The sequence below is a fragment of the Zonotrichia albicollis genome, chromosome 2, assembly GCF_047830755.1.
Source record: "Zonotrichia albicollis isolate bZonAlb1 chromosome 2, bZonAlb1.hap1, whole genome shotgun sequence".
NCBI lineage: Eukaryota > Metazoa > Chordata > Aves > Passeriformes > Passerellidae > Zonotrichia > Zonotrichia albicollis.
This window is the reverse complement of record NC_133820.1, coordinates 62,936,615-62,962,621: the sequence shown is the minus strand read 5'-3', so window position 1 is coordinate 62,962,621 and position 26,007 is coordinate 62,936,615. Positions and strand designations below refer to the sequence as shown.

The window sequence follows — 26,007 nt, the reverse complement described above, 5'->3', positions numbered from 1 at the left end:
AAATTTTAAAACTTTTCGCAAAACCTCTACACGAAAATTGATTCACAAAGTCATATTCAGGATGCACAGTGCAAAAGATGAGTTAAACAGATTCCTTTGACTCCTGGTAAACCTAGTGGCAAAATTAAAAAAAAAAAAAATCAGTTACTTTATTCAAGTCCTGCTTAGCCTTGAAGGCTTTCATGACACTGTGCCATTACTGTCAGAAAATGTTACATCAATTAATGTTGAGCAATTGCCCTTTTCAATGGTTATTTGAGGAACTTGTCTGAGGTAGGGATGCCACCTTTTTCCTAGTTGATACTCAAATATTCTGAGACTACATTCCTGCTCATTTTAAGGGTATTTTCCTAGATTCCTCTAGTGACCATTAATTGCACAACAATTATTGTAGCTCTCAACAGATTCTGAGTTCTAATTATAGTTACGATCTAGGCTTCTTAGCCTCTAGTAATTTCCTTTTTTTCATTCTTCCCAGTTTACACTTTCCCATTTCTGGCACTTCATTCTTGATTAGGTGTTTCCATTATTTTTAATTGGAGGGGAGAGATAACTCCTGATTTCCAGGTAATTTTGTCCATTTCTGTTCCAGATGCCAAGCAATCTGTAAGCATCAGTTATACCTTGCCATGCATGTCACTTCACCTTTCTGCCATAATCTCAAGCTATATTTACCCCTTGGAATATAAGCTCAATGAGTCTTTTATCACTAGCCACGGTATGTTGTATAGGACATGAAAACAATAAAGATTGGCACTTATATGATTTTATATTTCATTAAATAGTATTAATGAATTCAGAGCCAAAAATGGCTATATAAAAACAAAGAATCAGCAGCATTGAAAATAGAAACAGCTAATACAAAAATGTTTATATTGTCTTCCCCTTTTTCATCCAAAGTTGTATCTCCCCTCTAACATTTGGGTAAAGCATACTGCAAATATTTAATACATGGAGGCTCAATAAAATGAAAACAGTTCTCTTAATTCAATATATATTTGTGAAGAATGCAGATCTGAACCTATAATGAGTACATCATGTAACACCCTATATCTGCCTGGCCACATTACAGAAATAGTTAAGAACCTACTAAATTCATGGCCTTGTATAAATAAGAATAAATTGTAAGAAATACAAGAAAAAATAATTTAAGACAAATTAATAGATAAGCTTTTTTTTAAGAGTTTCACTGTTTTTACCCCCTCTATCTTTACTTCCATATCTCCCAGGCTACATATGAAAATGGTAGACTGAGGTTTTCTACACTTCTTGCTTGGATACAAGAGGTAAATTTCTGATACTGAAAAAGCCCTCACAAAAACATTAGAGAATGGAAATGCAAAATCAGTCAGGGAAAAAAATAAAATAAATTTGTAATCTCTGCCATGACAAAACTTATACTTAAAAAATTATATTAAATTCAGTTCCTTAACGTTAAACTCAATAATGTAAATGTAATGAATGTTTTACTAGTCTAAAAATATGTTTAATCATAATACTTATTGTTCAGTGATAGATTTGACATAGTGAGCAAATGAAAAATCTTGTCATCAGTACATTTAGCAATTTTAACACTACATCTTGATTATATTACAATATTCATCCCTAAAAAAGACTGAACAGTCAGATGCACTTAGTCAATACGCAGCTCCTGACCCCTTCTGTTTTCAGAACTTGTACTGTTAAATCTATCAGTGTAAACTACATAAATTCTTATGCTCAACATGGGATATAAAGCAAGAAAAATTATTGCCTGATGTACGTAGTGTTTTCTTTTCCTCCAACACTATTACGGTAAAGTATTACACTGACATCTTCCAGGAGACTAAAATTATATCCAAGTGTAAGGGTATGAAGGCAGATGTTAACAAATGGCCTGGATAATTGCTCAAGACTTTTCAAGGGAATACTTCTAACAATTCAAAGAAAATTCTAATATAGTTAAAAGAAGAGCTTCTCTTCCTAGGTAATGTAAAATAGTAAGAAGCCTACGTACACACTCCTCTATTTTTCCTTTATGTATTTTACGCATTTGTATTCACATAACTTTCCTGAATTTCTTGATCTTTTTATTCTACTTCCTACTATTAACAGAACAGATTTTTGTTATTAAAAAATACATAGCTAATGATAACTAGTGTCTTCCATAGCTTAGACTGTTATCCTGTGGACAAAAAAAACCCTTAGCACATATTTAAGATTTAAATAATCTAAATCTTGGCAAACCAATTTCACCTTAAGAAAAAATAGTACTTTTTTGCATGAGAAAGTAAAAAAGAATTCATTGAAGAAAATAGAAGTAGAAGAAGCAGCTCCTTTTGCTAAGCATTTGTCATTAAGGATTACTGATCCCCACACCATATAACCAATAATCCAGACCAGATCCTCTGAGACCTCAGCTGGCTTTTCAGGCATTGCATTTCACCTACCATGGAAATTTTTATCTTACCAAGGAGACACCATGCTCTGCAAAAACTGAAAGGCTAGCCTTTTCTTGCAAGTCAAAATGCTACCAGAAAACCCAAAAGAATAGAAATCAGAAACTTTGGAAGGCAGAGCTCTCCTACATTAATTAACATGTAATATTTAAGCTCTCCCTTTCAAATCCTATTTTGCCTCTAGAATTTAGCAAAAGACAGTTCTTTTCCCTAAGGCTTCTTTATCCCTTATAGTAGTCAGAAAGAAATGAGAACTATATTATAAATAAAAAATAACAAAAGCATAGTAAGTTGATGAACCAAGAACCTCAGAAATTCTATCACAGATTTAGCTGAAGGCAAAGAACAAGAAAATAATTTTGTCTGCCTTCCACAGCCAGAACTCTGAGCCAGAAAGAGTAATATTTGCCTCTTCATTAGGTCTAGGCTCTCAAACTTTCCAAAGTCAAAGGTACAGAAAGTGACAACACGTATACACAAACTCAAAAAGTCAATAATATTACATTTTAATAAGCAGATGAATAAGAATTAATAGAAAAGACACTTGTAAAAGAAAATCTGCAAATATCTTGAGGGGAAAAAAAGGTAACACTTTTTTTTCTTTTTGAATTAACCTTAAAATGAAAAGTGATGAGAAAGGAAAACCAATAAAATCTTACATCATTCGTGTTAACATGCCAGGCCATGTCACCATAGGATACCAGCTGACCGTTCACGTAGCAGCGTATTTCACTGTTCCTCCACCGGTTGTAGATGTGAACAATGCTTATCATGTACCACTGGAAAGAGAGGAAAAGTCAGTGCACAGGGGCAGGTTCTGTGCTATAAAACAAAGTTAATGAATGGCATAAAGAAAGGGCGACCAATCTCATAAATTTGCACAAAAAGATGAGCCCTCGTAAACACGTAAAATTAAAATTCAAGTCATTGGGACTTCAAGTCCAGTCAATAGAACTATGCCTAAATGCAATGATGTACCTACCTGCTTTCTTTTATGGCATTAGAAGCAAAAATGCACACATACAATTTAATGTCAACAGTGCAATTTAATTTCAACACTGTTCTGTAAAAAAACACAGCTGAGTTTTGGCAGGAAATTGGAGCTATGTGCTCGTACCTTAACAAATTCATATCACACAACCTCTGTTTTTGCATCACAGCAAAAATTTCTGTCTATCAGAAATTATTAAATAAACAGAAAAAAAATCTCAATAGCAAATTTTACAGCCCAGGTTAAGACATGATCCTGATTGTCTGCTTTGATATTTTTCCTCTCTTCTTTACCATTCCATCAATTTTTGGACAACTGTCATATCATTAAAAATGCATTAAATAGTCAAACACAGAAGGCAGTGTAATTTAGTGCTTCCACTTACTACTATGGTAATCTTTCCCATAACTTATTTAACTGGAATCATGATGTCCATGACAAATAAATTCAAGAAGAACTGTGGAGTCTTCTTGCTTGGAGACATTTGAAACATAACTGGACAAAATCCAAAGCAACTTAATTTAAGAGTCTCTTCTGCAAGCAGGGGGAGAGACCAGCCAGTCTCAACACATCCCCTTCTAACCCAATTGACTCTGTGAAAATGTCACCTTGTCTTAAAAATAGCCTTTTGTATTCCAATAATTTGAAATAATAATTGATATTTTCATCATCATCCATTTCTTTCTTTCTTTTTCAATTAATATATTTTGATTTCCATGTTCAGAAAAGTCCCTTTTCTCCAAAGTAGAGAACTTCTGCAACCCTAGGGGCTTGTTGACTCTCTTCCTGAGCTGGGATAAGTAGACAGAGAGCTTATTAATATAAAAAACTGTCTCTCTGTCAGAGAAAATAAAAGTAGATGCTTTCATATGTTGATTTTAAAATTAGACAAAGCACAAAGTTACAAACAAAACAGCATGCAGCAAAACACATTTTGACAATAAGCATTACAGTAGTCGTCAAATTGAGCTGTATTCTCTTATAGGTGTATAATAGCTATAGAGATGAGAACACATTTTTACACATCTGTTTCCAGGTATTAAATTTTTTTTTTCATTTTTCCCTCCTTTAAACATACAACTAACAGAGGGTAGAAAAATGCTGATCATACAACAATACTTTTGAGCATCTCATTTCTTGGCTTTCCAATAGATAGATTTATTGGGCAATGCTGGAATAAAGAAGTACTGCTCCAGCTTTGGCTTCTGTAGTCATGTATGGAAACTTTTTTTTTTTCCAAAGAACCATGAAAAAAGTAATTTTTGTGATTCACTGTCATCCTCAAATAAAATCCCCCCAAAAACATAATTTTTTTGTCTGTGATTTTTCTTTCAGAACGCTTTAAAACCATTTCTGAAAAAATACCAATTCCGATTCAACCTCAACTTCTTGAAAAACTCAGTTTTACTTACACTGGTCTGTACATTGCTATTTATCTGTGCTCAGGTACATTATAAAGAGCTTTTAAGCAGTTTATTGGACTTTTTAATTAATGGGTGTTTTTGCAAATTTCTGTATTTGGGCAATTTCTCTAGCACTAGCAAACCCTTTTTTTAAGAAGGAAAGGCAGCACTTTGCTACCACACAATGAATCAAACCAAGTTCGATGATCTCACACATATTTTTTCTTGAACTCTTCGTTGGAAAAAAAAATCCTTTTTCCCCCTAATATTCAAAGTCAGAAGTACAAATTTCCTTCACATTCATCCTGCAGTTTTCTTCCCCATATTATTTTCTCCTCCCTCTGCTATAACAACAGCTTCTTTTGGGAGTACTAAAAGACCCTTCACTATGCATTTTTTGTTTATTGCTGAAACCTGTCAAGCTTAGTCACCAACTGCTCCCACCAAGTCATATTCCTATTCCATAGGACAGCACAATCAGAGAGATGAGGCATCATACACTAAGCATTTCCAGGATGTGGAACTTATTTCTGTCTCTGCTACAGTCAGTAAAGATGTTCACAGTTAGAAACACACACAAAAAAGGTATTTGCTCCTGACTATGCTGCTTTCGTGTTCCAGTTTTACAAGACTTGATGCTGAGGCTGAAGCTCAAGGAAGCAAAAACACTGAAGTTACCTACACAAAATGTCAATTTGGAGTCTCAAAAAAGCAGTATAGACATTTTAAACATAACATCACCAAAGCTAGTTTAGCTCTGTTGAGACATCAGGCTATTATACCACACCCACATTTTCTATTTGAATATATGATAACCAAATTTCTCCACATATTTTTATAAATGCTTGCTTTTACAATATTATAAAATACACCAATTGAGACCTAAAGTTATACATTAATATTACATATTGTACTGTGAATAGTGTCATATGACATAGCAGGAAGACCTTCACGTGAACAGAGCAACTCTGATCTGTCTACATAAAGCTTTTAACCAGATAAATTGAATTTGTTACTTTACTGTGATTCACCAAAATTTTTTAAAAACCTTCAAGCCACATAATTTAGAAGTTTATTGAGGATGATGATTCTGACAAAATTTATTGCTGAAATGTGTGTGTCTGTTAGCAAATGTCTAGGGAATGGTACATCTGATGGCAAAATATCACATTTCTCGAGTTAATTGCTTTATAAATGACTACACATTTTTTAATATGTATCTACACATTCAAATCTTGTACAGAGAAGCCAATGTCATATCTAAACAACAAGAAGAAAATCAATTTGCATGTAAAACAGGATAAGTTTTGATTTTTAGGGCCAGGAATTATATTTGACAGGTTTTATTTCCTCACTATGCATTACGTACTTTAACAAAGGCATGTGAACACAAGTTAATGATGAAAAAACATATATTAAACAACTCAAAAATATATTCCAGAATATTTATTTAAAATACTTTCTAAAGCTAACATATGACTCAAATTGTATGGAGCATGAACTTTGGGATATGTAAAGCTAACATGGGAGTTATATTTTTATGCACTTCAGCAGATCAGCAGACTTTGAATTGAAACTGGCATTCATATAATGAGATACACAGATACCAGTATTTCAGAATTTGTCATTTTGAGTAGCAACAGCAAAAGCTAAATTTTTCATGAGCTGGCACAAAGAAAACTAGTCATTTTTGTATTAAAAATTACCAAAAGCATCTCTTGGTAAGATAGACTACTTCCTCATCAACAAGTAAAGATCAGCTAGATCCCAAGAGGTTATTACCCATACCATAATACAAAAGTTAACAGTTACATTTGTCATTAGATTCAGATGATATTTTAAATGAAAACTGAACTGTCATCAAGATACTTTTCTGGCTATAAAATTGGAAAACTGTGATAAACAGAATTGATTCACTCCAGTAGATTCAGCAGATATGTGTTTATAAAGCTTTATACAACCCTGAGTGATATGCTAGAGAGAGACATTACTTTGTTTTAAGAAAACCACAAATGACCTCAAAGCTACATGACAAAATTACAATTGGTGATTTTGAACCACAAATACACACCAAGAGAAATAGTGGAACATTAAGCTGATGTGTGAACAAAGGCATTCCCTCCCTAAGAGATTGGTTTCTAAAAAAAAAATAAATTCAAGCACTGAAATTCAATATACAAATTCTAAACCCATAAAAAATAGAAATGGGCTTCATAGCAAAATACACACAAGACTGATATCAGCGACAAAACACATAATGCTTGCTGTACAGAAAAGTCAATGCTTCAGTCAACTAACTGCAACACTGAAGGCCACAAAATCATCATTCCCCTAGGACTAGTAGGCATAGGGTAGAAATAAACACTAAAATGATCTAGAGGTGCAATCAAGATTTACTACTAAAAATGAGAAATCCTAAAACAGCACTAAAATGGAAGAAAGTTCAGAGCATTATATCATACAGCATCAGATAATGAAACTCTAGCATTGCCAGCAAAATTTTTCAAGACCTTGGCAACAGTTACCAAGTACAGAATTTTCAGAAACAGAATGAAGATATTTAAGTAATTAAATGTAGCCATTCTACAAATACTCACAATTCATCTCTATCTGAAGCCACTTAAGCAGTAGTTTTGAAAAACATGCTGACTTTATAGAAGCGTCACACTATAAATTATTACATTTCTCTTGAATTTATTCTGAACTGTAACTCTGCATGAACACAAGAGCATTTACTTATAAACGAGGAACTATGATTAATACCATAGCACTAAGGGGATTTTAGCCCTGCTCCCAGAAGGGATAAATCCCCTTAGTCAGCACACCTTCAGTGCTCCTCCTTCCTGCAAACACCACTTTGCTTACCTTGCGTGGCTGAAAGTCGTACTTCACACAGTGCTGGAAACCTTTGCCTTTTGACTTCAAGGATGTCACTATCAAGCAGTTGCCAACAAAATGAGCAGAATACCCAACACCTTTGCTAGTGCGGAAACTGAAAAGAAAGAATTAAATTGGAAAAAGAGGAATTATTTTATAGTAAAAAGGTCCAAATACTACTTTAATCTGCCGTGAAAAAGAAAATAAATTTGTACCCAGAATAGTGAATCTAATTTTCTTCCACCATTCTTTCTGGAGAGCTACTCACTTTCAGCACTTAATTGATTCCAAGCTACATTTTAAAAATCAGTATTTTTTTTTCCCTAGAATACAAGATAGTAAATATTATGTCTATCACGTCTCACCCTCAGTTTCTTAATTAATCATAATTTAAAATAATGCATCTGAATAAAGTTGTGGAAAAATATTCATTACAGAAAAATTGTGAGATGCCTTGCAGTTTTGGGGGTTTCAGGAAACAATGCAGCTGATATGACATACAAATTTGGATTCAAGATAATTATAATACACGAGAATTATTTTTCAAGACATTAATAAATTATGCTAATGATATACAAAGTTTGAATTTTCTGAGTTGTGGATTTATTTTCATTTGTCAAATGGATAAAGGACTGAAATTTTAGGAAAGTCAGTTTAACAAGGATTTCCAAGCTTTCTTGTGACAAATATCATAAAGACAGATAAAGCAGAAAGCTCGTTCATTTAATATTTGAAATCAAAAGCATTTTAAAAAGAAATTCTAGACTTCTTAAAAAAACACTTTGCAAAGGTAACTGGTGAAAGCTCATGAATGACATTATGGCAAGTCCACATCTACAGTTATGCTGCTTAATCACTTCTGAAAAGCTCAGTACAATGAAGAGCAGTTTGCTTTTAATAATATGGAGCACAGTGTATACAACTTCTAGAATTTTAATAAATAACCAATGACTGAAATACCAGGTCTGGATGGTGAATTTCATCTGTAAATTCTGAAATTAAGCTTTGCAAATATAAGAAAAAAACCTACTAATTGTGAGTATTTGTACAAAGTCCTGTAGCTTACTAATTCTCTTTATGTAGCTAACTTATAAAATAATTACATGTTATTGTATTAATAATTATAATAATAATTAGTAATAATTAGTAATATTATAGTAATAATAATTAGTAAAATTATAATACTAATATTATAATATATATAATAATTATATATTATATATAATAATATATAGCTAATAATATTATAATATATATTATTATACATTATTATATATTATATATTATAAAAATTATAATACTACTAATAATATAATACTAATAATAATTATTAATATTATAATAATTAGTAATAATGTTTTAAATGGTTTCTTTGTTGAAATATTTTCTTCAAACAGTTGGACTAGTTTTTTCCTAGGAATTTTAAGACATGAAAGGTACACGCAAAGACTAAGTTCAAATTTCATCTTCTTTTATAGCTGCTGAGATAGTATACTTTTAGTCTACCCTACTACATATAGACAATCTTCATTTTAACACAGAAAAAATTTCATATTCATGAAACTTATTCCATCTTCAGAAGCCTACAGTTAAGTCAATAAGTGTGCATAATTTAAGGAGAGGATCACATTGTTCTCTTTGCTCATTGTCAAAAAAAATAGTTAATAAACCATGATCTTATCAGAACAAATAAACTTTAAAACATAGGTGTTGTGATTATACCCTGAGGTGATCACAGCTTAGACACTCATCTCCTATGAGGGCATTTGTAAAGGAGGTTAAAAAAAAGACATGCAAATTCTCAAATTCTAGAAAGCTACTTTTTTTGTAATGACTTAGGACACCTTTGTAAAAACTACTAAAGGATACTTGTTAAAATTTTTAAAAACAAAGTAAATAGAACTGGCAGTAACACCTATAGATGATTTTCCTGCACCCTAATGAACCCTTGCACAGAAGTTCCTACTTCCAGTCTTGAAGTATATATAGTATTTATTTTTTCCCCAATTCAGGTCGTGTCTTCCTCATTCATTCACCTGCTTCTCTATATTGTATCCAGTTTTCTCTCCCCTCAAGCTGCTGTGATGAAAAGGAGCATTATTCCCTGCCACTGTCTTTAATAAGGGCTTACACAGAACTCTCTTTGCAGAAAAGAAGAAAGCACTTCTTTGATAAACGTAAAATGTCCTCTCTAAATAAACCTAAGACATAACCTAGGAATGAAAAGAAATATTACATGCTGTCCATTACCACTGACCTCAAAACTGAACACTTTGTAACACTGCCATTCCTTTGCATCTTCTGAAGGCTATTTTTAACCTGGATCATGCCAATGATCCTGTTTCTACAATGACCCCATAGGCAGCTCTACCCCTCGACAAAAGGAGCAGTGAACACACTCATGGAAGAATATCACTATACACACATAAATCTGAATTACCCAAATACACAACCACAGCACTGAATTTAGTGCAATGAAAGAAAGGTTATAAAACTCAAAATACAGCTCTTACAATAAGAGCAACTGAATGTGCTGTGAGATGGTTTAAGACTTTGATTTATCTCCTTAGGGTCTTATGCCATTCAAAGAACTTCTCAGTAGGTAACTGCAACTCTCACAATGCCAAATCTGTTTCTCTGCAATGTCATTTCTGAAATGGTCTAAAATAGTTTCATTTAGCAGAATCACATTCTGAAGGAAAATAAAATAATACAAAAATTCACTACATTATGACAGTGTTATATTATTTGATTGGAAATGTCAAATATAATAGTTTCTCTTAAATTACCAACAGCCAACCACTGTAAATATTAACGTTTTTACATGATAAAATATTATTACCATGTATAAAATGCATCCTAATACTTTGAACAAGAGCGAGAAAGCATTTTGAAATAAAGAGTATCTCTTGAAGAAATGTCTACATCTTTCAAATTTTCTCCCTTTCCTATCCGTTGGTTACTGGGCTGATTTTAACTCCATTACGGTCAAATCAGACTGTTCCTGAAATTTTAAACACTGAGTTGTCCTTAAGTGTGTAACTTCCTGGAGTTCAGCACACAAACATGAGAAAACAATGAAATAATGAAAAAACTGCTCATTTCTTAGCATGGCTCTTTGCCTTGGAATAGAATGAATGATTTTATAAACATGAATTGTTTTTCCTCCAAATTAATTAGATTTATAATATAAGAGAAATTAAGAAGCTGAGTACTCAAATTTGTTCTGTTTACCTCAACATTATACTATATAATATTAATCTTGATATTTTCCTTCTTGCCAAAGGTAACATAGGCTAGGACTGGTCTATAGAATACTCCAAAGTTCCCTTACCAATTACCTACATGGTGCAGAACTTGCCACATCCATAGATGACATGCATGGAGACAACAAGAGCAGCACCATCAACAGCCATATGATTTTATGAGCCTTAAAATAACCTCCCATATCAGCTGATAAGGCTCCCATATCAGCCTTAAATTAACCTCCCATATCAGCTGTAGAAAAAAACCAATTTTGCTACAGTTTGTTCATATAACCTTTACAATTATGCTTCCTTTCAGCCAGTTTCTCAAAGCAGCTACTGAATGTTATTACACTTCCATAGCAAGAGAGCATTCTTCCTTCCACCAGTGGGATTCCAGTTTAGGGATTCCAGTTTCTTTAGGTTAGGATTTTATGAGCAATTTAACCTATGTTCATAGTACCATTATTGATAAGGTATTTATTCATTCTTGCCTGAATGGTGTGGGTGAAATTTGCTTTCTACTAACTTTAGAATTCCACTACAGGCTTTTGCAACTGTTCTGCATTATCTCTGTTATCATAAGTTCAAAAGAAGGTCTGAAAATACTAGACAGCTTGATTTTTGGATGGTTTTGGTTTTTTTTCTTTCCTTCCTGTCTCTACATCTGTAAAACTAAAACATAGAACACACTTTCAGAAGTTTTAACCATTCTTCCATTTAATGTTTGTAGAAGCATTTGGACTTTCTGTGGACAAAAAACAATTACGATATACCAGCCTCATTTCACCTTCTAATTCTTTTACAGAACCTGATACATAATCTTATAGAAAACATCTCTTAAAAATAAAAGAACACAAAAAAAACCCTCAATAAACCAATCAGCATCTGGATTGATCACATGTAATTCAAGACCTTACTTAATAATTATGTTACCCATCTCTTTTTTTTAGCAGGAACAAGTAAAATGGTTAAGGGGATGGAGACTTCCCAGTTGAGAGTGCCATAGGCGAGTCCTAAATATCTAAATTCTTCATGACAAAGAATCTACACCTTATTTTTAAAGAAACATTTCTTACAATCTGTTAAAGTATGATAAGGATTACTATTACTATTATTTTTTTTTTTACTATGTCTTACAATTGCGATAGTGACGATAGTACTATAACTAAAAGTCTGAATTTTCTTATTTTGCAGTCTACTCACTGGATCTCCAATTAAAAAAACCAACCAACCAACCAAACAAACAAAAAAAACACACACACAAAAAAAAAAAAAAAAAAAAAAAAAAAAAAAAAAAAACGAAAAAATCTCATTCATTATAAAATGTGTTTTCCAAGGGACAATTCACTCCCAAGGGTTTCTGAATAGTACCAGTTTTACCCATGGTCTCTTAAAAGAAGCTGCAAGTCTGAACTGTAACTGGCATTCCAGCAATGCTTTTGCCAAGATTTCAGGAAGGGATCACATCACCTTTATTGCCATCTCTGTTTGTTCAGACTATCCTTAAAAAATCACATTAGCTCTTTCAGTTAGAGCAATGGAAATGGATTTTATGGTCAGTTGGTAATGTATAAAAATCCTTAACATCCTGCTATAATTCCTGCTTTTTAACATATGGCTATTCATTCCATAAGCATGGCAGCCATCACCCACTGCTAGGTACATGATATTGGTTGGCTTTTACTAAAATTTCTGCTACAGAATTCTGAACCTTACCCTTTGAATTTGACTGCTCTGCCTTTTTCTTATTTATTTTTCATGCAGATGTCAGACTTCTAATTTTCTTCCAGGATTGTCACACTCGATTTATAATTGGTAAGATAGCTACAATACTATTCCAATATATAAGTGTTAATAGGCTGTCAGCAGCTGCCCAACACCATCCTCAGAGATACCTAAAATTACATTTTTTAGAAATAACCAAACCAGCACACAATTCTTGAAGCAGGGTTTAGCATGTCCCTAATAACAGAACAGTGGCAATTTTCCCTCACATGTGGCAAATGAGAAAGCATTCACTACTCTTTTCCATTTTTAAGAATGTTTTGGCATAATGGTTGATGTGATGTAACTGCTGTCTCACACCACAAAGGCACTGCACTCACTTAAAGACTTGAGTTATTTATACTACCCATATTTCACCTAAGCTGAAAAAGATATTACATGACCAAAAATCATGTCGAAAGAAAATACACATTTGTTTTGGTATCTTTCTCTTGGTGGTGGTTGTGTATGACAACTTTCATGCGGCAAAGTCTGAAACCTGTGTAAAGTTTAGATGCATATTTTTTCCTGTTTTGAATTATTAATTAGACCTTGACTTAATTTATTATATAAAAATAAGAATAATTTGCATTGCTCCTGTCATGGCAAAGTCTGCAGGGCTACATCTTAGACCCTGTGTTTTTCAACATTTTCATTTCATGACTTGGATGCAGGACTGGAAGGGATGAAAGCACATTTGCAGATGGTAGAACACTGGGAGGAGATGTTGACCCATTTGAAGGCAAGAAGGTCCTGCAGAGACAAACTGAAAAATAAGAGGACTGGGAAAACACCAACCACATGAAGTTCAAGAAAAGCAAGTGTGGGATTCTGCAACTGGGATGAGGAAACCCTGGATGGACAAACAGGCTGGGGAATGTGATGCTGGAAACAGCGGCCTGGAAAGGGCCCTGGGGGTCCTGGTTGGTTGCAAATCAAATTTGAGCCAGCAGTGCCCTGGCAGCCAGGAAGTTCAGGTGTGTCTGGAAGTGCATCAGGCACAGCACGGCCAGCCAGGCAAAGGAGGGGATTGTCCCACTCTGCTCTGAGCTGGGATGGCCTCACCTCGAGTGCTGGGGGCAGTTTTAGGCACCAAAATACTAGAAAGATGTTAAACTATGGGAGAGTGCCTGAAGGAGGGCCTTCACAAGGATGGTGAAGGGCCTGGAGGGGAAGCTGTATGAGAAGTGGCTGAGGTCACTTGGTCTGTTCAGCCTGGAGGAGAGCGCATTGCAGTTACAACTTCATTGTGAGGGGAAGAGAAGAGGCAGGCACTGATCTACAATCTCTGTGACAGGACCCAAGGGAACTGCCTGAAGATGTTTTGGGGAAGGTTTATGTTGGATATTAGGAAAAGATTTATCACCCAGGGGTTGTTGGGCCCTGAAACAGGCTCCCCAGGGAAGTGTTCACAGCACCAAGCCTGACCAAATGCAAGAAGTGTTTGGACAATGCTCTCAGGCACATGGTGTGATGGGGATGGTCCTGGGCAGGGCTGAGTTGGACTCAATGCTCCTGATGGGTCCCTTTCAACTCGACAGATTCTGTGATTTCCTTCTGAGATCGGTATATATTCAGTTTCTTTTATACACATTACATTCACATAAAATTTTCTCATTTTTGGGGAACCAGTCATCAGTTAACCATTTTTATATCCATAGATCTACTTTCTATTATCTTTAGCTAATGCGCAAACTGTGCACTCCAAGTTTAACAGATTTATTTTGCAGCACTGACATCACCTGAGAATCTTAACCACCATAAACAAATAATATGACAACATTTTCCATTTAAAGGTCTAAGAATTAATATATCTTAGAATTTCTAAAGAAACCACAACACTAGATTTTATGGTTTATCTACAAGGCACATGTATTGAGTCCATGGATTTCTGAATCACAAAGCAAAAAGGAACAGATGATTTTCTAAGAGTTTGTATACAGTGAGCAGTCATTAAAACCTTCAGATATTTGGCAGGGGTGGGGGCAAAGCATGTCAGAGACTAAAAGATAAGAAAGATTAACTGTTGTTGGGAAGCCAGAACAAACCATAACTACTACTTACCAATAGAGATAGGGTTTATCCTTATCTACATTGATATTGTTTAGGGGATCCATACGAAACCAGGTATTAAGAGTAAACCCATTTTGATAAGGCCACTTAGCAATAGGAGGCAATGCAATTGCCTGGACAGAGGAAAGAAAAAAAGAAACAAATAATTAGTTTTTTGAGAAATACTGTTAAAAGTATTTCTCAAATACTTTTTGCCTTCGCAAAATTCTGTGTCATTCTAGATCTGTAGATCTACTTTAACTTTCAAATATGAATTATAGAAAAAACCCTTTAAATAGTGCTTTTGAATTAATGTATTACTTTTCTATCTATTTTAAAATAATTTAAATTACATAAATTCTATCAATAGAGGACACAACATTAAATTTGTGAATGGGCGATATTAAGAGAACAAAAAGAAAAACTACTCCTTCAGAAATTAAACTATAAATTCAGCTTCTAACAATTATTAATCTCACCATTAAACTTAAAAAAAAAATCAAATTAATCAAAACATAAAATAGAGATTCCTTGTTAAAACTAAAATTAAACATTTCAAAGAACACCTTTGGGATATGGTTTCTGCCTCCTGAGAGACAGTTTCCTGCCTGAAGCAGAAGAGCTACTTGATGACAAATGGGAACCTGGGAGTAGTACTACTACCAAGCACAAAGTGTGCTCCAACTGGAGTGACTAACATGCCACCTGCACAGACTGGTAGAGATGTAATAGGTACTGAGAAGTGCCCTGCAGCTCTCAACAGCGTATCTGTAGAATCTTGGCTCCTTCATACTGCCACTGAAGTCCTGGATGCACAAGGAGCTCACACTTAACTTTAGACAGAGCCAACCTGAAATCTACAATGCTGATTAAAAGCTATGGTGTTTCTTTGCCTAATGTCAACCTTGTGCATCACACCTGAAAACAAACTCAGTGCTAGTGAAGTAGGTCCTGTTCACTCTTTCTTCTAAAGGAGTGCTTTGTTTTTTGGATCATTTTATAAATTTCTGCCCATGGTTCACTTCAGAGGATGTATCCTCTCCAGAACCTCATAGTGTAATCCAACAGGCACTAACAAAGAAGTGTAAATTTGAAACTTATATTTCTTGATTTACAGGTGTGCAGTTCATCATGAGTAGTATGTGAAACAAGATCCTGGAAGAATCAAAGGAAAGGGACTCTGCATTTCAATCAAGAATTCCTATTAAAGATGCACATCTTTGGACAGGAAGGAATATTTAAAATTCTTCTCCTGCAAAATCTTTTTTGAACCTCTGATAAAAAATTAAATTTAAGAGAGAAATTTCATCAGGGTTTGCCTCTGAAGCCCAGAAATGTCAAAGCAGTATCCCTGTAGACATTCATATTCTGCAACACCTTTCTTGCTGGTGGATGTACTTGTAAAAGATGTTAACTGTGGTTTTAATTTAGTGGGAAATAATGAAACTTTGCCTTTCAAAACTTAGTAATTAATTCTTTACACAATCTGCCCTATGCATTTTGCTGACACATCTGTTTATAAGGCTGGATATCAAACAAGATCAAAGACTTAATCCAGCAAAAAGTAACCCAGGTGTAAAACAGTGATTATCAGCCAGTTTACTTTCCTGATGCAATCTGCCACTCTGATAAGTCTGTTCACAAGGAATGGATGTAGCAATTTGTGCTTAAAGAAAATTATCAGTGCTACTGATGGATGAAAAGCAGGTAGAGCAGCCTTCATGCACTGGCATGAGAAAACAGGAATCTCAGGATTATTTTCTGTTAGAAAATTCCACATTCTACTTGAGCATATACCTACCATTCTATACCAGAATGGAACCATACCTTAGATTTCTATTCCCTAGTATTAACTATTTTTATTTACTCTCTCAATCTACAAATCTGTAGACAATACTTTAATTTATTTGTAGAGGAGTTTTTTTTGAAAGTACATGCAGTGAATGGAAGAGAGAATATCTACTTGGGAAGGCTTGGAAAGGAATACAATTTCACCATTCTAAGTTATCTCCATTGCCTTGATGGAAAGGAAACAGTTGATGGAATTCAGACAAAAAAAAACCTTTATAAAAATTTATGACTAAGCAGGCACTGTAAATTGTGATGATGCAGACAAGTTCATTTCCTGATTTTTTCTCAACTCTTTCCTTTATATAATATTGATTACATTATTCTAATAAAATAACACTGTTCTTTGGAATTTTCAGGTTTCTCTTTCACATTAACTTCCCCAGACCAAAATCTGCTGCTTAATATTCCATCCTCACAAGTGCAACTTCTCAACAACCCAGCTGCCTTGCAAGTCTGTGGAATGCAATGTCTACACCACTCAAACATGTATTTCCACTCTCATTTCTTTTTCAAGAACTTCTGAAACCAAATGAAGAGAAATGCAAATGAGGAGTTTATTTGTTCCTGAAATTGTAGAATTTTGGTTGAAAACTTACTGCAGCACTACAGCCTGGGAAGTTGAAAAAGGTATCAGGCCCATGTCTCTGTGGCATCTGATTAAGGACTGATAATAATTTAACTGCATGTCTTGGCTGTGAAAAAAAGAAAATTGCACAAAAGTCAATACAACCATTTTTGTACTCACTAAGCTACAAAGGAAAGCGGACAGTTTTCAAATAACAGAGCAAATTAACTTTAAAATAGTTAGCAAAAATACTTCTTGAACATATGTTCAGTCAATATGAGAAAACAAATTCAAGTTTATTTGTCCGGGGAGACAGTTTATGTTAACTTCAGGCTCTAATGGAATGACACTTAATGCTTTATCTGATCATCTGATCACAGCTTACCCAGATTCCATTTTCCCCTCGAAGCATGCTGAACAAAAGCTTCAACTCCTTGACAGTGATGCTGTAGCTGGCAAGAACCCCCAACATATCAACTAGGAGATCTTCAAAGGAAAATAAAGTTATTCTGAACTCTGAATTTCATTGCTTTGATAAACACAAAAAAAATCTGAAAAAATTAATACCTTTAAAAGTAAGTGTATTCACAAATTCTAAAAATCCAACTTACTTGTATTGAATATTTTACAAAGTATTTCATGTTAAATTTTGCATCATACTTTGAAAAAGGTATTACATTTATAGAGCATTAATTCTTCCCATTTCACAACATGCATCACACATGATAAACTTGTCCTTTCTGCTGTATGTTTTTCGGATAAGAGTTCCTTCCTTCTTCTGAAGTTAACATTTTTCAAAAAATTTTGACCCAAAGATTGCTTTACAATAACCTAATCCCAGCATTTTATATTATAATTTGTGTAATTTCCCCATTTTTGCTACAGTGATGCTTCTGATCTTTACTGTAATGAAAGGCCGGGGGAAAATAAAAGAAAATTAACACCTCCCTCTGTCTCCTGCAAAAAAAAAAAAAAAAAACAACAAACCCAAACCAACAAAAAACCCCACAAAACCAATCAAACAAAAACCCAGCAATCAAACCAAACAATAGCAAACCAACAAAAAACCATAAGGACAACAAACAGAAATCATAGGAAGAAAAAAATTAAAGAGCTTAATAAAAAGAATGGATCAAAATTGTTAACAGGATTATGGAACACAGCTTTCATTACAATGTCTCAAAACCCATAAGCTTTAACAGTAAGAACATTAAACAGTCTTCCTTTCAGACATTATTAGGTTTAAAATTACTTATTTAAAACCCCAGAATTCCATTTTAAGAATGTGTTCGCTTGTGAGATGCTGAATCTTTGCTTATACTCCACACTTTTATCAGGAATAAAATGGACTAAAGAATTAGGACTTCCTCAAGTGGGAGGTAAAGCAATTTGCTCATATTCACAGATGGGGCATAAGAATTTAATTCAAAGATCAAGCAGTGAAGTCCAGAGTTTTCAAAACAAAAGAGCTATGACACAACAGACTCAGCATTAACACATTTTCCCCAGCTGTTCAACAATCACAGAATTCCCTTGCCCCTCTCCTGCCTCCCTGCTAAAACTTGTGGAAGACACGACTTTCTACAGATAAGTTGACATTTTGTTGTAGGACTGCATGTTATCCTTGTTCATTAGGGAAAGGATGACTCTTACAGGGGCTGACAAAGAATAGTTTTTAGGAGAAACAATTCTTTCCAAAGACATTTCACATTCATATTTTGTTTTAAAACAAATTTTCTCTTTGCAAATGCTTATATATGTGGTCTTGAGCAAAAGCATTAATATTTATTTAGCTTTTTCCACAATGATACTAGCCTTTGATCTTTAGCAAGCAAAAGGCATGTGCGAAAAATGAAATATCATTTAATTTACAGAAGACATAGTAAACTGCTTGGTGAGTGAAATTGCCTATCAGGAAAGGCAGAAGAAAAGCATTAAAACTTAGCAGATATTTTCTCTGTAAATTCTGAATACATCCCTAATCTCCAAGTATAGATTCCCCCCCCACCTTTCTTTAATCTTCCCTTTAAAAACACTGCCACATACATTTGTGTCAGAATTAGGGAAAACAAAATACACCTAAGAAAAATAAAAGCCTTTTCTTTCGTGGTGGTGCTATGACTCAGCTCCCCCAGTACCTGCCCCTTTCACAGTGGTATCCAGCCTGCAGTGTAAAGCTGGCACATCCTGTACATGATCAGAAACTGGGAACAGCCACAGTGAGCACTCAGAAAAGGAAACAAGCACAAGTGAATACTAATCTTTGGCTGACAATTTCCCAATTCCTATTTTGTAGTTTCAGCTTTCTTTTCAGATCAAGGGACTGCAAATTTTGCTTCCCTTATAAAGAAAAAATGTTGTGTGGAAGCGAAGTTGTCTGGTGAAAATCAGACCACCATTAAAAAAAGAGGAAAAAAGTACAAATTAATACAGTCAAAATCAGAAATTATTGCAAGTTTTAAAAATCACTGAATGTGTGCTGCTGTGTGTCACTGGTATAGCCCTGTACTACCTTATGGCACAAAAAAATTCTTATTTCTACTGAAGATGTGGATAACCTACAGGCATTAGAAATACATATTTATAAGTAATGAATTAAACATCCATGGAGAGAAACAAACATAAGCTCCCTAATTATGTAACTCTGGGTAAAACAATGACCTGGAAGATAGAAGACCAGTAGATAACAAGCAAAGATAAAGCAAACAACATCTGTGGAAGTTGAAGCACTTAAGGCTATTTAAAGGTTCTTTTTTCAATATAAAGACTTAAAAATAATTATTACATAACTTTATTCATACTTATTAGAAATCTCATAAAAGAGTCAGTCCCATCTGGTTTATAAACCCTAGTAATCCACTCATCTATAAATGGACTAAGGTCAGAAAGCACACTACAACTGGATTTTTTAATGTCTACTTTTTTTTTATATTAAATAAGATTACATATTTAGCTGGAATCCATGATCTCATTTTAGAAACAAGATTGTATATAATAATATTAAGTCCAGAAGGAGAAAACAGCTTCCCATTTTCAAGGTATTTCTAATTTCTATTAATGGCACCTTCTGAATACTTTCATACTAAGCAGTTTTCATAGGATTTATAAATTAACCAGTAACTTTGAAGGAATGCTTAACTCAGTCACTTAATATGAAAATACAATAGGAAAATGCCTGCCTGTCTTTCAAGTAACAATGCACATATATCAAAATGAAGGGTCTGGCATTAACTTTGGAAGACACATTAAACAGCAGTCAAAAGAAAACTTCAGGAAACTACCCTCATGTCTTCTTAGCCTCTTAATATTACATGGCCATGAAATTGTGAATTTTAACTCTTGTTAGTGTTGTAAATCAATTTTTACAGGTCATAATAGACAATGTGATAATTTTGCAGTTTTTCTTACAGAATAGGTTGAAAGAGGAAAGCTTGTTAGCAGCCCATTAATGACAGAGCTGTCAAAAACCAACGCTGTTGCTTGGAAACTATGAACTGTTTCAGTGCTTAAGAATTCAGTCCCAACAGTTTTAGAGCAATTACCTACATCATCACAACATAACTGTGAGGAAAAAATGGGACTTAGGTGAGACATATCGACTCTCTACGAGATCAGGCTGCTCTCTCATCCATTGTTCAGACCTCTCAGACGGAACTACAGACACGCTATCCCAGAGAGTCCCTCTGAGCAGGCGATCTGCTTCACTACTCATCGCCTGGAAACAGAACTGCAAAACCTGAGCCCCTCAAGGAAGGTCCCGTGCAAGTGTTAAAAAAAAAAGCACCAATCATCTATGAAAATATTTTCTCCTAAACTATTGATAAAATTGCTGACCATTCTCTATATTCGTATAACAGATTGTCACAGTATAAAGATTTGTTTGTGAAAGGTGATGCTTCTGGAAAGCAAACTGAGTTGATTTGGGTTGCCATTGAGACTTTCAAAATGATTAAGCTTTTATTCCTCACCACACAATCTGTAAAATTGCATTGAGTTAGATATTTAAAGTACTCAGAATCTCATGGATCTGAGAGTCTTCATCTAAGCAGACAGAAAAATTCTTCTCATTGCAAAAGTTTGGGTACATGTTCATTTGCTGCTGTCTTACTATCATAAAATCAGAGAAGAGTGGCTTCAGACTTAGACTGGTGCTGAAAGTGAGCTATCAGAACATAAAACAAGCATTATTGCCTGTCTTGTCCATTTAAACCCTATCTAGATCTAATCAAAATGTTCCACAAAGGAACAAGAGACACGACCTAAAAACAAACAAGCAACTCCCAGAGAAGCAAATTATAAAAAAAAACCCAAAAAAGCCTGTACCATTTACAGATGATAAAAGCCAATTTCAAAACATTGAGCTGACAGAGTATTAGCAACTGTTTTGGGAAAATAGTGGTAGCAGTAAAAATTAACACAGGTCTTGCTCAAACCATCCTCCCCTTAATGCTAAAAATCATTTTAACACAAAATTTCTTATTTTAACCCCTGGCTTTGGGAAGCTCATAGAAATATTTGAGGCAAATAAATTTTACAATTATGACCTCAACATCTGCATTAGGAAACAAAGATACTGCTTTAGTTGTTACTGATTTTGCTCAATATCAAAACAGTTATTACATGACCTTTTTTGTTACTTCTGACTTATTACCAATATTATTACCCCTTATAAAAGGAAACTAATGTACTTACAAAAAGAGATAAAAGCAAAATGATCAATTTGCTTACTTCCATGTCTTTTTTAAAAAAACCCTCCAAAAATTGTCTATTTATAGTTATGAGAGAAAAACTCCAGGAAATATGATTCTGTTCAATTCCTGCTCATCATACATAGATTATACTCAGATAATTTGAAACACACTGCAAGGTAAAATGTCATCAGAATTCCAATTTTCAGTTTTATTTTCAGCTAAATATGCACTCCTTTCCACATCTTTGGTGAAAACCATAATTTATGAATCTATTGGTCTGTTATACTTCAGTCTGAATTTCACTGTACAGTATTTAGTATAACACATGATTTTAGCATTTAGAGAAACATTTCTAAAGAAGATGTTGATTATGACTTGCTTTGAAAAACAGAATGTAACTTTTCCAAATACTTAATATTACAAACACATTTATACTGAAACAAAAAGAAAAAAGTACAAGGAATAAATCATTCCTCAGTAATACAGTTTTCATCCTACTGCAATCATCTTCTTGCTTCTTGTCTGAAATCCTTGCTAGTTTACTGTTCCAAAAACCTGTATATGTGTCAGGAATCAGATCATCAACTAAAAGATTAGAATTACAGAAGGTAAACCTCTGACATTTTTCAAAAATGCCTCACAATGTCAGGCATTGTGAGATAGCCTCACAATCCTACCATCAGTCACAAATTAGGTAAGAAATAAGAACTTGGCTTTCACACTGTATTGAAAGAAAATGCCTAAGCTCCCTCAGGGAAAATAAATAGTAATAATATCAATCTCCTCAGGTGCCATATTTAAATGTGATGAGCAAACCTGTTCTGTATCCAAGTAAACAGGATTATAATGTGTACCCTGCTATGGAGAGGATGGAATGTGGAATACCATAAACTCCTTCAAATATACTATGAAAACCTTAACTGAGCAATGACTTCATCACTTATTTTCAGCAAACAAACAAAGCATGCTCTTTTTTTCATGCTGCAAAACATTATAGAATGTTAAAACCCACAAATGTAAAAAATTAAAATATAGGTATCACAGGAATACATTATGGAATGATTGTTTAATGTAATCCATATGTCCAGCATTCAAACCTGTAAATAATACCTGTTATGCTGTCATATGAAGTTATGTTTAAAATGGATCTAGCAATTCTGGCATCACGATTAAAAATGACCAATGTATATAAAAATTAAAATATTGCCTTGTAGTTAAAAAGTCTAAAACATTGTTTTTGATTATTTTAAATTGTTTTTATCACTAAGATACAATATATTCTCAAATGAATTAACACCCAGTTATTTTACACCAGGTATCTACCGAGGTTACAAACTAAGAATATATTTGTCGTTTTCCTGAAATTAATAAAAAAGTACTTCTGAGTCAACAGCAGTACTAATGAAAACATCACTTTTAAAAACCCAAACATCCCATACCCTTCCATAATCACAAAACATTGGCAAGTCAAGAATGCAATAATTATTTTATCAGCTGGCAATTTATACCTGCAATCATGTCGTCCACAGTACTCATCTTCAGCAGTACCTGTTCAATTAAGCCAACTTCTGTGCTGGTCTGTAAATTACGGACACTTTTACGTAGAATTGCAGTGAACATACTCCAGATTTCTGCTTGGCACGTCACATCACAGTGCTCCAAAAGCTCTGACATGCACGTGATGCTCTCTGCATCCTGGATTATAAAGTTCATCTCTAGATCAAATTCACCACCAACCAGCTAAAAAAGAAAACAAGAACATTATTACAATGTGAAATACATACTTGAGTGTCTCTCATACCTTCATTGTGACCAATACAGAATATGTTTTACATGGTTAGAGAAGTAACTTTGATAAGAGAAACTAATAGCTATGCTTTCTATATTTGAAGCATTCCTTCTTGTGAAGTACTTGATAAGGTAGCCTGGCCCAGAGAGATGTAGTGCAGAACCTAAAAAGTTCTGAAAGAAATTGAGGCTTTTCCACCATTCTCTGAAATTTGCCCACTCAAAAATAAAAAGACACTAAAATTAACTCAGCTTTTTCTCCTGACATAAGCCAACATTTGCCCTTAGTTATGCATTTGGAAGACCTTACTGCCTTTTCCATTATCCCATCCAAACAGACATGCAGTCATGGTTGGAAAAAGAACAACTCATCTGCTCTGGAGTAACGAAGACATAGAAAATTTATATTATTGTACCACGCATCACTCATTGTGAGGTCAAGGAAACCAGCTGGCTGGTGCAAGGGAGAGATTGCACCAGGAAAGGATCAAGCATTCAGATAAGAAGTGAGTTAACAGCAGTTCTAATGAAATGACAGCCTGACTCCTATTTATCCAGGTACTGACAAAACACTTCCTAAAGTCCTAAGCTCCAATAAAACACAACAACAACCAGGTGTGTATTAGGAGGGAGAGAAAAGCAAACCAGTAGAAGAAGATATAATCAAGACCAAATATATCTTCAGGAATGGAATTCAACAATTTTGATCAGTCATTTGTGTAACTTTAAAAAGCTGAACTCAACAAAATCTACTAAACCAAATATAAAATTTCATTAAAAAAAACCCCGCCATTTTAATGGCATAAAAATCTTTCAGTTCTGAAGGAAACACAGTCTGACTCTCATGAATCCTACTTTATCCTAATAACTTTGAAGAATTTTGAAAATACCAGTGTGAAATTTCACACAATCATGGAATCACAGAATGGCTTATGTTGGAAGGGACCTTTAAGATCATTTTGTTCACACTGCCATGGGCAGGAACATTCCCCTTGACCAGGTTACTTAAAGTCCCATCCAACCTTGGCCAGTCTCTCTGGGAAACTTGTTCCAGTGCTTCACCACTCTCACAGTAAGAATTTCTCCCTAATATCTAATCTAGACCTTCCCTCCTTCAGTTTAAGGCCTTCTCCCTCTCAACCCAGCATATGCCCTTGTAAAAACTCCCTGTCCAGCTCTCTTTTAGGCTCCCTTTGAGTGCTATAAGGTCTCCCTGGTGCCTTCCTTTCTTCAGGCTGAACAAGCCAAGTCTCTCAGCCTGTCAGTAACACTAATTTTAGTAACTGTAAATATATTACACAAAATAATGGAATAAATTAATATTAAAATACCTTTAAGAATTTTGCTCTATTTGTTTAATGGAGTTATATAATTAAAATCTCAATAAAAAGCTTAAATTAAAGATATTCAAAGAATTATCTCTTATAAGCGCATAATTTCAACAGTCAATTTTAATAGAATTCTATGGCCTATTTAAAAGCAGTTTTTATTGACTTGAAATTAAACTCAAAAATAAGCAAGTTGAAATACTATGCAAACTTTTTTTGGTGGATAAGCCTATCCAAATATTCAAAGACTTCTTTCATAACCCATCTTCAGACAATTAATACAATACATTTAGCTTCCACCCTAATTCATACTTTGCATTCACTTTCAAATTACTTTTTCCTCTATCAATTAATTGCTAATAATAATTATAATTTTGTAACATAAAAGATTCTAATATGCTAAATATATAAACTGACTACCTCCTCAGTTCTCCTGAGACATTTAATTACATTCAAATAAAAACTATTATCCTAATTATAATTAGTACTTTAAATTAAAACTTGTGACTGCATAGCATATATTTGCATATTTGGTAAACACATGATGTGTACCAAAGGAAGGCAAATAAAATTCAAGGTTAGAAACACACTATTTCTATGTTCATTATTTAGAATTATGAAATTTTTCATAGAGGTTTTTACTCTCTTTTCAAGAAACCCAGGCAGAGTTGTTATTTCTGAAAACAGCAGCAACTTGTGCCTACTTCATCCACAATCTGCATTGTTGTGTTTTCAGACATCTCTTCACCTCTTCATCTCTTCACCAGGATGAGCCTCTCTAAAATTATGTCAAAAACACACAGAAGTAAAACAGCCACCTGTAGAAGACATTCAATTGAACTCCCTTAGATTAATATTCTGAGATGAAAGTAAACATCTCCTGGAAGTGTCTACTTTCCTCCATTTCTTTCCATGGAGGAAATCTAGGATGAAGAATTGTATCTGCTGAGAGTTCATCACTGGATTCATTCAAAGGCCATGTGGTCACAGATCAGAACAACGGGCCTTAGT

The 26,007-nt window shown here is 34.1% G+C and overlaps 1 protein-coding gene across 10 annotated transcripts in view; it reads right to left on the bottom strand.

Moving 5' to 3' along the window:
- Window positions 1–26,007, bottom strand: part of NBEA (neurobeachin) — a 457,716-nt gene that overhangs the window by 353,016 nt on the left and 78,693 nt on the right. For all 10 annotated transcript variants that reach the window (XM_074535327.1, XM_074535328.1, XM_074535333.1 and 7 more), the window contains exons 2-7: window positions 23,389–23,620; window positions 17,575–17,675; window positions 17,221–17,316; window positions 14,786–14,907; window positions 7,698–7,824; window positions 3,098–3,217 (exon numbers count right to left, since the gene is read on the bottom strand). In XM_074535327.1, coding sequence (XP_074391428.1) covers window positions 3,098–3,217; window positions 7,698–7,824; window positions 14,786–14,907; window positions 17,221–17,316; window positions 17,575–17,675; window positions 23,389–23,620 — 798 coding nt within the window. The remainder of the gene's footprint in view (window positions 1–3,097; window positions 3,218–7,697; window positions 7,825–14,785; window positions 14,908–17,220; window positions 17,317–17,574; window positions 17,676–23,388; window positions 23,621–26,007) is intronic.